This window comes from Petromyzon marinus, chromosome 39, assembly GCF_048934315.1.
Source record: "Petromyzon marinus isolate PM22_M1 ecotype Great Lakes invasive population chromosome 39, UKy_Petmar_22M1.pri1.0, whole genome shotgun sequence".
NCBI lineage: Eukaryota > Metazoa > Chordata > Hyperoartia > Petromyzontiformes > Petromyzontidae > Petromyzon > Petromyzon marinus.
Genome location: NC_133705.1, coordinates 139,926 through 156,802, shown reverse-complemented (window position 1 = coordinate 156,802; position 16,877 = coordinate 139,926). Strand labels below are relative to the sequence as shown.

Below are 16,877 nucleotides of genomic sequence, written 5' to 3'. Positions count from 1 at the left end.
CACAGAGACTCACACACATACAGAGAGTCACACACATACAGAGAGGCACACACACAGAGAGTCTCACACACAGACTCACACAGAGAGACTCACACACACACAGAGAGACTCAGACACACACAGAGAGTCACACACACAGACTCATATAGAAAGCCTCACACACACACAGACTCGCACAGAGAGACTCACACCACCACCGCCACCACTCACCCACAGCTCGGTTCCACTCCTGCTCTGGGGTCGGTCCGCGTCTCTCTAACGGCCAAACTGCCAGTGGGAAGCACGTGGCGCGAGACGCGGGTGGTGGTCCAAGGTAACCACGCCCCCGTGACGTCAGAGCCATGAGCTCCTCCCCCTCACATCTGAGCTCCTCCCCTCTGCCCCCCCTCGCAACCACGCCCCATGGTCCGCCATTTCCCTCCCCCTCACTACCCCCCTGCCCCCCCTGCCCCTCCTCGTGACCCCCCTTCCCCCCCCCGCCCCTCCACATTCGCAACCCCCCCATGCCCCCTCACAACCCCCCATGCCCCCCCTGCCCTCACCCCCCATGCCCCGCCCCCCTCCCCCGCTGCTACTTCAGCTTAGGCCGGGGCCGAGTGGAGGCGGCGCGCGCTGTGGATTGTGGGTGGCGAGCGGCTGATTTGGTTTCCCGCTCATGGCCACCGTCAGTGGCTCGCGAAAGCTTCTGAAGCGGCGGCTCGCTGGGCCTCCTCTACGTCGACTCAGCATGAAGGTGAGAACCTCGCCCGGTGTGTCCACATCAGCAGTGGCGTCGGCGGCGGTGGGGGGAGACAGAGGAGGCGCCTGGCCCACAGCCGTCACGTTCTGCTGAGTTCACGGCGCTGCTTCAGGCAGAGCTCGGCCCTGCTGCTGCTGCAGTTGAGAGGCACTCCCAGAGGGCCGTGTGGCTGATGGGAATTATAATTGTGGTAAATTATAGTTGTGGTTACAGTTGTTGGTCGTGGTTATTGTTGTGTGGTTGTTATTGTGGTGGTTGTGCAGGTGGTGGCACACGAGTTAACCCATAGCACCAGGGTCTAGCCCTCCTCTTGTACCTAGCCAGGCAGAGCAGTCAACCCATGGCACCTGAGTCTTGCCCGTGACCTCCTCCTGAACTTAGCCTGGCACAGCCGTCAAACCTTGGCACCTGAGTTATTGTGGGGACATCACCGCCACGTAGTGGTGAATGGCGACTGTTGATGTGTGTGGGCTTGTGTGTGAGTATGATGGTGAATGCGTGAGTATGATGGTGAGTATCATGGTGAGTGTATCATGGTTAGTTAGTAATACTGAGTGTGAGTTTGACTAATTCTCCTCCCTCTCGCTGTCTCTGCTTTCCCCCCTAACTACCTCGCCTGGTGTACAGGAGGTTGTGGGTTCGACCCCGACCCTGATGCCTGCTGTATATTTGGAGTTTGCGTGTCTCTGTCTCTCCCCGTGGTCGTGTGGACTTTTTCTCCGGGTCCTCCGGTTTTCCCTCCACATTTAGAAACATTCGTTTAAAGTTTTGACTTAAAACTTTAGTGACTGTGATGATGAGCCACTTCGTTGAGCTATCATTGGTGCCAAGTCGCTTCTGAAGAAGAGATGTTTAGCTCAGTGGACCTTAGTCTAGTTTTCTCTCTCCTTCCCGAGCACAACAACAAGCAGGAACAGGGGTAGGAGCATTCTCCACTTAGTGGTGGTGACGACACCACAGTGCTTGTGCCAGGATATGTGCACCAGAGATATCCATCACATAGAGACCCATAGAGTCATCACACATAGACCTATACACTCACCACGCACATACCCTCAGACTTGCACAAAGAACCATAGACTCACCACAGAGACCCATAGACTCATCAGACAGAGAACCACAGACTCAAACAGATCCACAGGCTCGCACAGAGCCCTATAGACTCACCAAACAGAGACATAGACTCACCAGACAGATACCCATAGACTCAATCGTACCCATATTCACATAGAGACCCATAGACTCACCACAGAGACCCATAGACTCAGAGAGAGACCCATAGACTCACCAAACAGACCCATAGAATCACCACATAGAGACCCATAGAGTCATACAAAAACGCATAGACTCATCACACAGAGAACCACCGAATCAAACAGACTCGCACAGAGCCCTATAGACTCATAAAACAGAGACACATAAACTCACCACACAGAGACCCACGGACTCTCACAGAAACCCATAGACTCACCACACACAGATCCATCGACTCACAGAGAGACCCAAGGGCTCGCGTGTGTGGTTATTTAGTTGAAGGTGGGGGGGGATTACCAACCCCTTGCACCCATCCAGAACTCCCTGTTGCCATTGTGTGGCTGCGAGGCGACGTGAGGTTTACAGCTGGTCAGGTTTGGCGCCCCCCCCCCCCCCAAAATGGCATTTCTCACAACCACCGCTGCGTTATCGACCGTCGCCATTCGCCAATAAGTGACAGTGACGTCACCACGGCGCCTGTGCCAGGCCAGGTGCACTTTGAAGCCACGTGAAGTGTCGAAGGCTCGCTGACCGGAGGTCCTGGAACAGACCCAGGTGCCATGGGTTGGCTGACTGAGATGACTGGCAGATGCACCACCTGTTCCCTGTACTGTGCCAAATTGCTGCATATTTATCATCCGGTGTTCCGCTCGTTGTTGTGAGCGTCACTCCTCTGTTGTTGGTGGAGGGCGACTGTCTCCAACTGCCCAGTAGAAGCGTCCTTCACGAGCCTCCCTCACAGAGGCCGATTCCGACACTGCTGGTACCAGTCGTCGGCAAAGCCCACTCAGCTCCACATCCTCCCGTACCGCATCAGTCCACCTCCACTCCAGCCCATGGCGTGCCCGCCCATCTACTCTCAACCACTTACACCACATATTCGTTAACGATGCGCACCCTAATCTGCCACTACGGTTGTGTGCAGGGTGTTGTGATGTCACGTAGCACGACGTTTCTCCTGGTCCCCCCCCCCCCTCCGTTATAACGCGCCGTCTATCTATGGCCTCGTCGCATTGGCCTTCATGGACGAGTGGTGATGGTGAAAGATGATTCAGCGGTGGACACTGAATTACCGGGGCCCCATTTAACGTTCAGGTGACACGGGGCACGGTACGTGAAGAACCTCTTATCTGTCCTGTAAGCAGACTCCTCTACGTGGGATATTTAACACCTCTTAATGCACAGACAACAGCCAACTCAGCCTTGCCTGCCGGAGGAGCTCGCTGATGATCGGACAGTGTCCAGATCTCTCAAGGAGCTGTGAGCTACTCGCACACAAAGATCCCCCGTGTAGCCTTTAACAGACTGTTGGGGCAAGTGCTTTATAACATCATCAAAGGGGCGCTGCAGTATGATGCAATCAAAATCACAGATCAGAGATTTTCCTATATATGGTCTTTGTTGATCGTGAATCGAGACTAATTGTATTGATTCCACTCAATCGATCCGGCAGCAAGCTCAAAATGTCCGATTTTATCTGCAATATTCTGCGTTTCACAGATCATACAAAGCAACGGTATTGATGCCCGATTTGTATGAGTGGGTGAGTGGCAGGGTGAGTGGGTTTGTGAGTGGGTGAGTGAGTGTGTGGGTGGCTTTAGTAGTTGAGCGGTTGGGTGAGTCCGATAATGAGGCGCCGCAGTGGCGAGATCTTAACACCCTCGCCCAGAATACAGGATGTAATCAATTCGATCCCGACCCTGAAGCTTGTATATTTGGAGTTTTCATCTTCTTCCGTGGTCGCGTCGATTTTTTTGATTCCTTGGGATTTGTTTTACACGTAGGCTTTCGCGACCAATATTATCCATAATAGAGGGTTTTTTTGGGTTAGATCGCATAAATATATAAATGTGTCGTTAAAACCCACCATCACCCGACACAGCCAACTAGTAAGGGTTGTCACGTAATCAGAACATGCCAATTTATCACTAGTACAGCACACCGGTGTGTTGGAGAGTCAAACCACAACATTTACAATCTGAGTACAACGTTTCGCCAGTAATTACAACTAGCTTCATCAGGCGACAGCCAGATTTGTGGAGAAGTTAGTCTGTTTCGTTCCTTATAAAGAGGCATAGATGTGGTGACCACACTTTGGCGCTCTTGATGCAAAGTGGGGAGGGGGGGGGAGATTAATGAGTCAACGTACATTATGCATGCGCATTATGCGAACCCTTTGCGCTTGTCCTTCCGGTCCATTGTGTGCATTAAAATAGCCGGGTTTTCCCTCCGCATTTCAAATCAACATGCGTTTAAAGGATTTGAATGCAATAAATGTTTACGTGATAAGCCACTTCGTCGACCTATTATTTGTAATCAGGTCACTTGATATACCTCTGTGGGCCTTACCTGGTAAAATAAAAAAAAATTGTTTAGTTTCAGTTTATTGGATGGTTGAGTGGGTAGGTGGGATTTTGAGTGCGTGGGTGGGTCAGTTGGAGATTGAGTGGGTGTCAGGGTGAGTGGGTGGGTAAATTGGTGAGTGAGTGAGTGTGTTTGAGATCCAGTGGGTGGGTTTGTGAGTGGGTGGATGAGTAGGTGGCTGAGCCGGAGAGTGGAGTGCCATGGTGGCGAGTTGTTAACTGCCTCGTCTTTTATAAACTAGGTCATGGGTTCGATCCCGACCCTGATGTCTGTACATTTAGAGTGAGTGGGTGTGTAGGTGGGTGCATAGGTAAGTTCTTGAGTGAGTGGCTTGGTGTGTTGATGAGTCAGTGGGTTAGTGAGTGAGTGGGTTTGTGAGTGGGTGAGTGAGTGTGTGAGTGGGTGAGTGAGTGTGTGGGTGGCTTTAGTAGTTGAGTTGGTGGGTGAGTCAGATAATGAGGCGCCACAGTGGCGAGATGTTAACTCCCTCGCCCGGTATATTGGAGTTCGTAGGTTCCCCCCAACCCTAAAGCCTGTATACATTTGGAGTTTGCATCTTCTCCCCATGGTCGGGTGGAATTTTCTCCGGGTTCTCCGGGTTGTCCCTCCATATTTAGAAACATGCATTTATAGAATGTGGCTGCTATAACGTTCTACGTGAAAAGCCACTTCATTGAACTGTTATTTGTCGTCACGTGGCTTCTGAAAAATATCTATTTTGCTGTGGGCCTGACCTGGTAAAATATAAAAAAAAATATTCAAAATTTAGTTTAGTGTGTGGATAATTGGGTGGGTGGATGAGTGGGCAAGTGCATGGGTGAGTGCCTGGGTGGGTTTATGGGTACTGAGTGGCTGGGTGAGTCAGTGCCTGGATGCATGTGACGGTGGGTGTTTAAGTGAGTGGGTGACTGTGTGGGTTAGTGGGTGGGAGAATCATATAGTGGGGGGCCACAGTGGCGATATGTTAACTACCTCGCATCGTATACAGAAGGTTGTGGGTTCGATCCTGACCCTAATGCCTGTATATTTCCCTCCACATTTAGAAACATGTATATAGAGGAGTTGGTTGCTATAAATGTATACATGATAAGCCACTTTTTTGAGCTATAATTTTTGGCGATGGTGCTTCTGAAAACAATATTTATAGCTCAGTGGGCCTTACCTGGTAAAATAAACCTGGTTGAGTTAGTGGGTGGTTGAGTTAGTGGGTGGTTGAGTTAATGGGTAGTTTAATTACTGGGTGGCTTTATTATTGTTTGGTTGAGTGATGGGTGGGTGGATGATTAGTTATTTGGGTAGTGGGTGATTTGGTGAGTCGGTGAGTGGCCGAGGGAGTGGGAGGTGGTTGGGTGAGTGTGTGGGTTAGAAATAGACTGGGTGGCAGGGTGAGTGGATGTGTAAGTGGGTGAGTGAGTAGGTGAGTGGCTGGGTAATTAGGTGAGTGGCTCGGTAAATAATTGAGCAGCTGGGCGAGTAGGTAAGTGTATGGGTGAGTGTGGGTGGGTATGTGGTTGGGTGAATGAGTGTGTGGGAAGGAGGTTAGGTGGGTAGTGGGTGGGTTATACATTGAGTGAGTGCGTTAGTGACTGGGTGAGTGAGTGGGCAGGTGGGTGGGTGAGTGGGTGGGTTAGCGATTGAGTGGCTCGGTGAGTGAGTGCTGGGTCGGTGAGTGGGTGAGTAGGGGAGTGTGTGGGTGCTAGTTAGTGGGTGGGTGATTGATGGGGTGGGTGTGTGAGTGAAGAGATGGGTGGGAGGGTTGGTGAGTGCATGAGGGAGTAAGTGGGTGGTTGGGCAAGTGCATAAGTGAGTGGGTCAGTGAGTGGGTGTGTGGGTGTGTGTAGATTAGTTTGGTATGAGATTGAGTGGGATGCTGGGTGAGTGGTTGAGAAGATAGGTGGGCAAGTTAATGAGTGAGTGGGTGGGTGAGCGGAGGGGTGAGTGACGGGTTGGGTGAGTAAGTGAATGGGTGAGTGACGACTGGGTGGGTAATTTAACATGGGAAGTTGAGTGGGTAAGTTAGCGTGTAAGTGAGTGGATGGTTGAGTCAGAGAGTGAGGCGCCAAGGTGGTGAGATGTTCACTATTTTGCCTAGTATACAGGAGGTGGTGGATTTGATCCCGACTCTGTCGCCTGTATATTTGGAGTTTGTAAGTTCTCACCCGTGGTCGCCTGGATTTTGTTCTAGATCCTCAGGGTTTTCCCTCCGCATTTAGAAGCAACATGCGTTTAGAGGATTTGGCTGCAATAAATGTATCTGTGATAAGCCACTCGTATATCTATCATTTGTAGCCAGGTCTATTCTGAAAAGGATCTATATAGCTCAGTGGGCCTTGCCTGGTGACATAAAAAGTAAATTTCGGTTTAAAGCTTTCATAACTGCAAGGATTCGTCTTCTTGGTTCTTTCGGTAAAGTCACGTAGAATGGGAATAAAATAATAAAATAAAATAAGACAATCAAATTCTCACGACGTTTTGGCCACAACACAAGTGGCCTTCTTCAAGTGAAGAGACAGGTCTGTCCGGAAGACAGAGCTTGAATGAACGCTGACATGCAAGGACCGCGTCTATTAAGCTGTGGGCGGAGTTAAAATATGAATTTGCATGTTACCAGCATCACCTCCGGAGAGGAGGAGGGAGGGGGCTGGGAACACAGGCAGAGAGGAAACAAGAAAAGGGGCAAGTGCAACAGCCAAGGTGCGCTGTTGTGTCCTGAGTTGCCTTATGACTATGCTGTAAACTGGACTACTATATAATACAATATTATACCTTCCAATCTAAACTACATGGTATAACATCATATCATAGACAAATTCCACTTTTGAATTATACAATGCGTTACTTTACACTACCCTATACTTTAGATTATAAACTATTTTACTTGTGATATTACACTGTCTTATTCTATGAACCCAACTATATACCACACTGATGTATATTCATTATGCAATTACGATGCTATATATTGCCTTATGAGTTATGTTAAACATTACAATGTTATACTATTAATTATTATACTACTTGTTGTAAACCATAGCATTGACCGTGGTGTGAGAAGTATTAAGAGGCAGTGCCAGCGAAAGGGCTGCGGTTTGAAAATCACCATAAAATACAATCAATTAAGAACCGAAATGGTTTAAAACATCTTTCCAATGGTTACTAAGCCAGAATCCATCTTCTCGGTTGAAATTGTCTGTGCTTGTATATGTGGATGTCCTCATGAACGAATCTCTCATGGTAGCCGGTTGGCTTGCAAAGAACCTCTGTCTTGGAGAAGTCAATGTCATGTGAGCCCACTGAATTATAACAGTGATCTGCCACGGCAGAGGAGTTCGTCCTACCGTGTTTCAAGTCTGCTTTATGTTCGCGGATGGGGTCCGATATATGTCGTATGGTTTCTCCAATGTAGCTGCTACCACAGAGGCACTTTAGTTTGTAAAGGCCCGGGTACTGTATGTCTGGAACCACATCCTTTACAGATGGAACCAGATCACGGATTTTTTTGTACTGTGTTGAATCGGACCTGGATCTTGTGTTTATTCAGGATTTTGGAGATATTTTTGTGACCCCCGCAATGTACAGTGAGGGAAAAAAGTATTTGATCCTCTGCTGATTTTGTACGTTTGCCCACTGACAAAGAAATGATCAGTCTATAATTTTAATGGTCGGTTTATTTGTGGTGAAGGTTGTTTTGAAAACGAGCTATGTAGCTCATTGGGCCTCACCTGGTAAAATAAACATAATTTAGTGTGTAGGTGAGTGAGCGGTGTGTGAGTGAGTGCATACGTGTGTAGGTGAGTGGGCGGTGGGTGAGTGAGATATTGGGTTAGAGATATAGTAGTGGGTGGCTTGCTGAGTGGGTGAGTGGCTCGGAGGTTAAGTTAGTGGTGGTTGAGGTAGTGGGTGGTTTAATTAATAGGTGATTTAGTTTGTGAGTGGTTGAATTATTGGGTGGTTGACTGATGGGTGGGTGAATAATTCCGTGGTAATGGGTGAGTAGATGAGTGGGCGGGTGGTTGGGTGAGTGGGAGATTAGAAATTGAGTGGATTGCAGGGTAAGTAGATGTGTAAGTGGGGTGGGTAAGTAGGTGAGTGGCTGAGGGAGTGGGCAGCTGGTTGAGTGAGTGGGTGGGTTAGAAATTGAGTGGGTGGCAGGGTCAGTTGATGTGTAAGTACTGGGTGAGAAGGTGATTGGCTCATTGAGTAAGTGAGTGGATGGGCGAGTAGGTGAGTGGATGGATGAGGGAGTGAGTGGGTGGGTGAATTAGTTGGTGGGTGAGTGGATGTTTGGGTGGGTGGATGAGTGAGTGAGTGTGTGGGTGAGTGAGTGAGTGTGTGGGTAGGTGGTTAGGTGGTTAGTGTGTGGGTTAGAAGTTGAGTGGGTTAGTACCTGAGTGAGTGAGTCGACGGGTGGGTTGGTGAGTTCGTTGTTGGTTGAGTGGGTGAGTATTAGTGGGTAGGTATGTAGGTGAGTGATTGACTGTGTGGGTGGGTGAGTGAGTGAAGAGATGGGTAGGTGGGTTGGTTGGTGGGTGCGTGAGTGAGTGAGTAAGTGGGTGCGTGAGTGCATAAATGGGTAGGTGAGTGAGTTAGTGGGTATGAGATTGCGTGGGTGGTTGGGTGAGTGGTTGAGAATTAATTTTGATGAGTTAGTGGGTGGGTGAGTCGGTGAGTGAGTGGTTGGGTTAGCGTATGGGTAAGTGAGCAAGTGATTGGGTGAGTGTGTGGGGTAGTGAGTGATTGAATAAGTGGGTGAGTGAGAGGCTGGGTGGTTGGCTTGGGTAGTGAGATTGTGGGTGGGTAAATGAGTGGGTGAATGGGTGTATTGGTCGGTGAGTGTGTGAGTAAGTTAGTCGGCACGTGATTGAGCGGGTGGCTGGCTGAGTGCGGGAGAAGATGGGTGGGTGAGTTAGTGGGTAGGTGAGTTGGTGCGTGGTTGGGTGAGTGAGGGGGTGGTTGGGTGAATGGGGGAGTGACTGGTGGGTGGGTATGTTAATGTGGGAGGTTGAGTGGGTGAGTTAGTGTGTAATTTGGTGAGTGGGTCAGAGAGCGGTGTGCCACTATGGTGAGATATTAACTACCTCACTGAGTATACAGGAAATCGTGTATTCGATTCTGACCCTGCTGCCTGTATATTATGAGTTTTAATGTTTTGCCTGTGTCCTCGTGGATCTTTCTCCCGGTCCTCCAGATTTATCTCTCCGCATTTAGAGTCAAGATTTGTTTAGAAGATTTGGCTGCACTAAATGCCAGCTTGATAAGCCACTTCGTTCACGTATCAGTTGTAACCATATCACTTCTAAAATGTTTTATATAGCTCTGTGGGGCTTACCTGGTAAAATACAAAATAGTTTAGTTGTAGTTTATTGGATGGGTGATTGGGTAGGTGGGTAGTTCGGTGCGTGGGTGGTTTAGAGGTTGAGTAGGTGGCAGGATGAGTGGGTGGGTGAGTAGATAAGTGGCTGGTGAGCAGGTGGGTGGGTGAGTGCATGAGTTATAGATTAAGTGGGTGGATGGGTCAGTGTGTGATTTGGGGCATGAATAGGTGAGTGGGTGGGTTAGTGGAGTGTTGAGTGAGTGGGTCGTTGAGTTAGTGAGTGGGGGGTATGCAGGTGGGTTCGTAGGTAAGTGGTTAAGTGAGTGGCTGGGTGTGTGGATGAGTGAGTGGGTTTCGCGATTGAGTGGGTGCCAGGGTGATTGGGTTCATGAGTGCTTGGCTGGGTGTTTGAGTGGGTGGGTGGGAGGCTGAGTCAGAGTGGAGCGCCAGGGTAGCGGAATGTTAACTCCCTCGCCATTTGTATAGGACATCGTGGGTTCGGTCCCGATCGTGACGCCTGTATATTTGGAGTTTGCATGTTCTCCCTGTGGTTGCATGGATTTTTCTCTGGGACCTCTGAGTTTTTCATGCATATTTAGAAATATACATTTAGAGGCTTTGGCTGCTATAAATGTCCACGTGATAAGCCACTTCTTTGAGCTATCATTTGTTTGCCACGTCGTTTCCGACAAGGATCTGTATAGCTCAGTGGGCGTTACCTGGTGAATTTAAAATAATTCAATTGTAGTTTAACTATTTTAAGTGAATAGGTGGATGAGTGGGTCGGTGGGTTGGTGAGTGGCTGGTTTAGTAAGTGAGAGGTTGGATGAGTGGGTGGGTGGTTGAGTTGTTGGTTTAGAGATTCGGTACGTGGCAGGGTGAGTGAGTGGGTGGGTGGCTTTACGAGTGGGTGGGTGGGTGGATAAGTCAGAGAATGGGGCGCCATGGTGGCTAGGAGATGTTAACTACCTCGCCTGGTATATTGAACTTCGTAGGTTCGATCCCGACCTTGACGCCTGCTGTATATTTGAAGTTTGCATGTTTTCCCCGTGGTCGTGCAGGTTTTTCTCCAGTTTTTCCCTGCACATTTAGAAACATGAGTATTTTGAGCATTTGGCTGCTATAAATTTCCATGTGATGAGCCACTTCGTTAGGCTATCATTTGTGGCCAGGTCGGTTCTGAAAAATAGCTCTTGTAAAATAAAAAAAATGGTTTCATTTATAGTCTACATAGGATTGACTTCCCAGGAAGTAACACTCATTGTATAAACCCCAGAAGAATATTGTTTTGAGTCACCCAAACCAGAATGTGAACTGATATATTCATATTTTCAAGCGAGGTTCTCGGCCACAGACCACCTGGACCAATATGATGTAGTTTAGTTTGCATATGAATTATTACTAGGGGTTTGTGGACATGATAAAGTTAATGTTTTCTTTGACAGGTCTATTGTGTTGTACACTCTGACAGGGGCTCAGGCTTGTTGGGGCAGCATCTGGCTGAAATGCACCTTCACAACAGGAAGATTGTAGAGAGGCTTCACAAGGAAGAGAAAACTATCGGTATTGAATCATGAAAATGTAAAACATGTGGAAAACTAGGCCCACCGATCCAACCCTAGCATCATGTCAACTATGTATTGTTGACATTCCTTCGCACTGAGAGTAGGCATGCTAATCGGATCTAATGAATATGTGTAAACAGGCGATTTGTGTGTAAACAAACATTATTTCATACAGCTGTTTATTAATCGTAAAAATCAAGCGATTGAGCTAGAGAATGAGATAGACACATGCTGTCATTATTTCATACATGAACACAACTAGCCAGCCAGCGGTCATGCTTTTCCACACCTAATCACATTCATCTCTTTGTTTTAGCCATCTTTGTGATGAAGGGAACTGTATTGTTCATGTGTGTGCAATGTACTTTTCAGAATATGAATTATGTTGGGTAATATATAAATTATGGCTATTAAAAGTATCTGTATTTAAGTCCATCAGGGCAAACTCTTCTGCAAAGGAGACTTAGAGCATTTAACATTGCGTCCCTTTATATTTTTGCTAATCGCAATATTTTTCGATATAAAACTTTCGTGACTGCAGGGATTCATATTCTTGGTTCTTTCGGTAAAGTCACGTGGAAGGGAAATAATAAAATAATACAAATAAAACATTATATAATAAAATTTTCACGAAGTTTCGACCACAACGCAAGCAGACGTCCTCAGATGAAGAAACAGAGCTGTCGGAAAGACAGCGTCTTAATGAACACTGGGCAGTGAACACTGGGCAGTGTTCATTAAGACGCTGTCTTTCCAACAGCTCTGTTTCTTCACCTGAGGATGGCTGCTTGCGTTGTGGCCGGAATGTCGTGAGAATTTTATTATATTATTTTTATTTGTATCATTTCCCTTCTACGTGACTTTGCCGAAAGAACCAAGAATATAATCGCAATATGTTCAGGAGATAAATGTAAGGTCTGCTAGCCAAAAGAAGGCTTTAGGAGAGAGTTCATGTAGTTTTGCTATTCATTCATTAAAGGGCAATAGAGTAAATGCTAAAATAAATGTTTCCAGCTAATTTTTTATATACGCTAGATTTACAAGTCTATAATGTACAGAAAATACCATGGTTGGCCAGACCATCGCTCGTCATTTGCATGTGGCTCCTGGGCAGTTCAAGTGTGGCTCTGCAGAGGCGCTGCTAATTTGTAACTCTTCAATTTAACTTTACATGAAGTGAGAACAATCTGGTATCGGAGGCAGGCCATGAGTACTCCCAGGGCACTGAGATTTCTAAACTCAAAATTCCACAGCCAGTCAACACGAGTCAACTTCTGTATGGCTACTCTTTATCTCTTGTGGCTCCCGCGGCCATCTGAAGATTATGGTATGCTGCTGGTAGGGTCAGGAAAGTTGGTCACCCTTGGTATATATCTGTATATGCATTGATGATTTTGTGCAATGTTCAGCTGCTCCGTCACGACAGGGGTCCCAGTCAGTTTGAGACTGCTAAATTAAGGTTCTCATGTGCTTTACAGATTTTGATACAAATTTCAGTCTTGAATTTCTCCCAACAGGTATGGACCCTGGGCAGGAGGATGTAGAGTATGTGGGTTTCATACGGCTATATGCTGTGGTTACATCCCACATGTGATCTCCGCTTTAAAGTCATGAAACTGGTTGTAGCCCATTTAAATTTTAATATACCCGTTTAACACGTAGGCTTTCGCGGCCAATATCCATAATATCGTTTTTTTGGGTTGGATCGTTGAAATATAAATTTGTCGTTATACCCGCCACCGACACAGCCAATTCGTAAGGTTTGTCACATAAACAGAACATTCCAATTCGTGAAGGGCTCACAAGTGACGTCATCACATCTATCCCTCCAGGGAATGAAACAGGAGGATTTCTCTACGAATTTGGCTGTCCACCTAATGATGGTAGTTGTAAATACTGGCGAAACGTCATACTCAGATTGTAAATGTTGTGGATTTTCTCTCCAACACTTCGGTTTGCTGTACTAGTAGCGGATTGGCATGTTCCGTTTACGTGACAACCTTACTAATTGGCTGTTAGGTGGTGGTAGGTTTAACGGCTCATTTATTTTTATGCGATCTAACCCAGAAAAAAGCATATTATAGATTTAATATACCCTTTTGTTGAAGGACAGCCTGGGTGACCAAAGTTTTATAGGAGCGGCAATAATGTTTACTTGATTAAATTAGTTTTATCATGGAGCGGTGAAATCAGCTGTTGTTCAGATGTCAGTCTAATTAGTATTACATCGTAGAAATATGAGAGTCCTTTGTGTAATAGTCTATTAACCACTGATGATGGTAACATTGGTTTAAGGTTACATTTTAAGAAGAACTAGATTGACGTACATTTTATGTTGCATAAGTACACAAATTTATAAAACAATATATTTGATAAAAAAATGCATATATTTTCTTCCATTGCACACAGTTGTACCATTGATAACAGGGCACACAGTTACAACTGACATCACCAGATGTCACTCAAGTTCCCGCAGAGATCGATCTCGCATAACCAGTGTTCACATAATCAGTTATGTTTTCGCTAATTACCAATTACACTCAGCCGGGTTTGACAGACTTGTATGAATGTATGTTGAACTTCCTTTCCACCGTACATAGCCAACCGTGCTAAACGGAGGTGCGGGAATTAAGCGCAGATCCTATCGTTAGGATCAATGCTGTTGTAATTTTTTATGAGGATATCAATTGGTGGCTAAAATGAGATGTTCAAAGACTACAGCATGATAATCGGTACATAACATGAGTGTCGAATTATGTCTTAAGAATTACCCAGCCATTTGTACATAAAATTCAACGTTTCTGGGTGACCGTGTTCTTCATTGCAAGGCCCGCGGCCGGTGGCAGTCCCTGGTGTCCTTTTTACTGCGACCCCTGACGTGCAGTCCCCGACAATACACACAAGTGAAAACACCCCATCATGCTGTCAAACCCCCCAATGGTTTCAATTGTGAGATGGCTCTTTCACTGATAATGTCTTATCCGCGAAAGTGGCCCCCCTCCGAAAATGAGTGAATATCACTGTTTTAGGTCAAGGATTGGCTAAATAAAGTAGGTATTATTTGCTTATGTTTTTAAATGTCTGTAATAAAACTATATTTATGCCACCAGCTGAATGAGTGGCAGGAGGACTGGGTGACGTTCTTCTCACGGCAGCGACTGCAGCTTCAGCTGGACATGATAGAGAAGGACTACGGTGAACGGGAAACCCGCGAGCTCTGGTCTCGGCTTCAGGTTCGTAAGCCGTTTCACTCTCGCCCTTAATACATGCAGCAGTGTAGCTCATCATGTGCACAGCCATATAGGAAACCCATTTGATCGCAGTGGGTTTTCGAGGTGACTTTAAAGGTAAAGTGGTGTTTCACACGCAGGCTTTCGCGACCAATATTATTCATGATAAAGTTTTTTTTGGCTTAGCGTAAGTGTAAATGCGTCGTACACCCACATCCACCCAACACAGCCCATTAGTAATGTTTCTGACATGAACAGAACGTGCCATTTATGTTATTGCTCGGCACTCTTGTGTGTTAGAGAGGAAACGCAGAACATTTTCAAACGAGTACGACCTTTCGCTGGTGATTACAACCAGCATCATCAAGCAATTGCCAGAAGCGTTCTGACTTCTGGCAATTGCCTAATGGCAATTGGAGTGGGTGTACGACGCATGTAAATTTATGCGATCTAACTCGAAAAAAACGTTATCATGAATAAAGTGGTGTTGTTTTTTGCGTGGTGTGCAGCTTCGGTTGGGGGATTTTTTCCGGGACGTAGAGGTGGTTCCGGCACTGCTCCACGGTGACCTATGGACTGGGAACGCTGCAGAGATAAATGAAGGGCCCGTCATCTTTGACCCAGCCTCCTTCTATGGGCACTTGGAGTACGAGCTTGCCATCGCTGGATAAGAAAAAACTACAAACAACCAAAACAATAGCAGCAACTGCCGTTCACTGCCCTGTCTGTGGCATGCAAGGTTCATTCGTATAACCTCAGTGTGGCAAGGGCTGGCTCATTAAATAAATAACAGAGACCAGGTAGAGTTGTGGTTGAGATGTCTACATGCTGAGGTCTCCACCCTCTCTATTTGCTAACTTACAAAGACTCATCCTTCCTTGCTAAGGCTTTTTGGGCAAATCCTGTTAAAGCTGATACGGTGCACAAAACAATAGTGGAACGATAAAACTCTTACTTATCCACGGCACTTGAGGATGCTTGAATGTTCCAGAAACACAGTTTGTCGAACAAGGAACCCCTGGTTCAGAGACAAGTTGCCACTGATGTGCTTTACCAGAAATCCAAGCTGAAGATAATTCATTACACGTCAAATGGAATTCAAACCCTCAGAGCTGGGATATGCTTCAGTGAACAAAAACACATTTGACATGATGTTTACTGTGCAGCCATTGGTGACCAAGTTGAGACCACAGCATTCCTGCCCTCAATTCGCAGGAACGTTTGTTGATAGATGGCTCACTGAATTTTGAACGGAGGACCTCAATGGCATTGGCTCGGTGCTCTGACAATGAAATTAACCTCAAGCCACTCAATTTCCTGCATTACGTTGAATTTGTGAAAATGTTGTTCATTGTTATGTTGTTCGTGCTGGAACAGCAGCATTGTAAGATTTTGAATGTTTGGTGTTGTTTGGGTACAGGATGTTCCAGGAGCTTTAGCTCCACGCTTCACTCATCCTACCACGCTCTCATCCCAAAGTCACAAGGCTTCGGCAAGAGCCAGAAGCTCTAGCAACTCTTCCACTACCTGAACCACTGGAATCACTTTGGGACAGGATACCGAGGGTCATCCATCTCCACCATGCGCAGTCTCCTCAAGTGAATGAACGGTGCAGGAAATCGTGGGCTATGGTGTATGACTATAAAAATTCTTATCGGCCATGATATACATGATATACATTGTTGAATAAAGGCCTTCCCTAAGCCACCACTAAATCTCACGAAACTAGTCCATTTAAATGCTGTGCAATGCCCTAGGCATTCCACGTGAGTGTGACCGGTGGTCCCTTTGTTCCGCATCCTGGCCGTGATCTCCACGCGAAAACTGGGTCAGTTAATGTCTTTAATTAGGCTGGACGAATCTGATGAGCTATGAAGCTCTTTTTTTCACAGATGTCCAGTCGGGGCGAGTCAGAAAGTTACAACAACAAACAACAGTACAAACAGATGGGAGGACAAAGTAAAGGAACGCGAAGCAAATTTTGACTTAACTTTCGTGACTGCAGGAATTCATATTCTTGTTCTTTCGGTAAAGTCACGTAAATAGAAAACAAAAAACAATAAAATAAAGACCGCTTGTGTTGCGATTGAAACTTCCTGGGTTTTTTGCTTTTATTTTAAATTTATTTTTTATTTGTTATTTTTAAAAAAAATTTTTTTATTTAATTTGAATTTTTTCTTGTTTTCTATTTACGTGACTTTACGGAAAGAACCAAGAATATGAACGCTAAGCAAGTCATGAAATAAAAATATATAAGAGTTCAAATTGCATTAGTGCATCAATTCCTGCCAAAATTTTTTTATCACCAAATGCCATTTTGGGCAAGGCAGCATAACAAAAATAATCCCAGATGTTTGGCTAGTACCAGTTACATTGTATGTGTTTGTTGTTGTTTTGCTATGGGAGTAAAC

At 46.2% G+C, this 16,877-nt stretch overlaps 1 protein-coding gene across 1 annotated transcript; it reads left to right on the top strand.

Annotated features, from left to right (window-relative positions):
- The first annotated feature begins 505 nt into the window (after nucleotides 1-505).
- Nucleotides 506-16,558, top strand: LOC142930443 (fructosamine-3-kinase-like). The gene is made up of 3 exons (XM_076072801.1): nucleotides 506-733; nucleotides 14,347-14,469; nucleotides 14,976-16,558. Exons 1-3 carry the CDS (start codon nucleotides 656-658, stop codon nucleotides 15,135-15,137), a joined length of 363 nt encoding a protein of 120 aa, XP_075928916.1. The 5' UTR covers nucleotides 506-655; the 3' UTR covers nucleotides 15,138-16,558.
- Nucleotides 16,559-16,877: the final 319 nt, after the last annotated feature.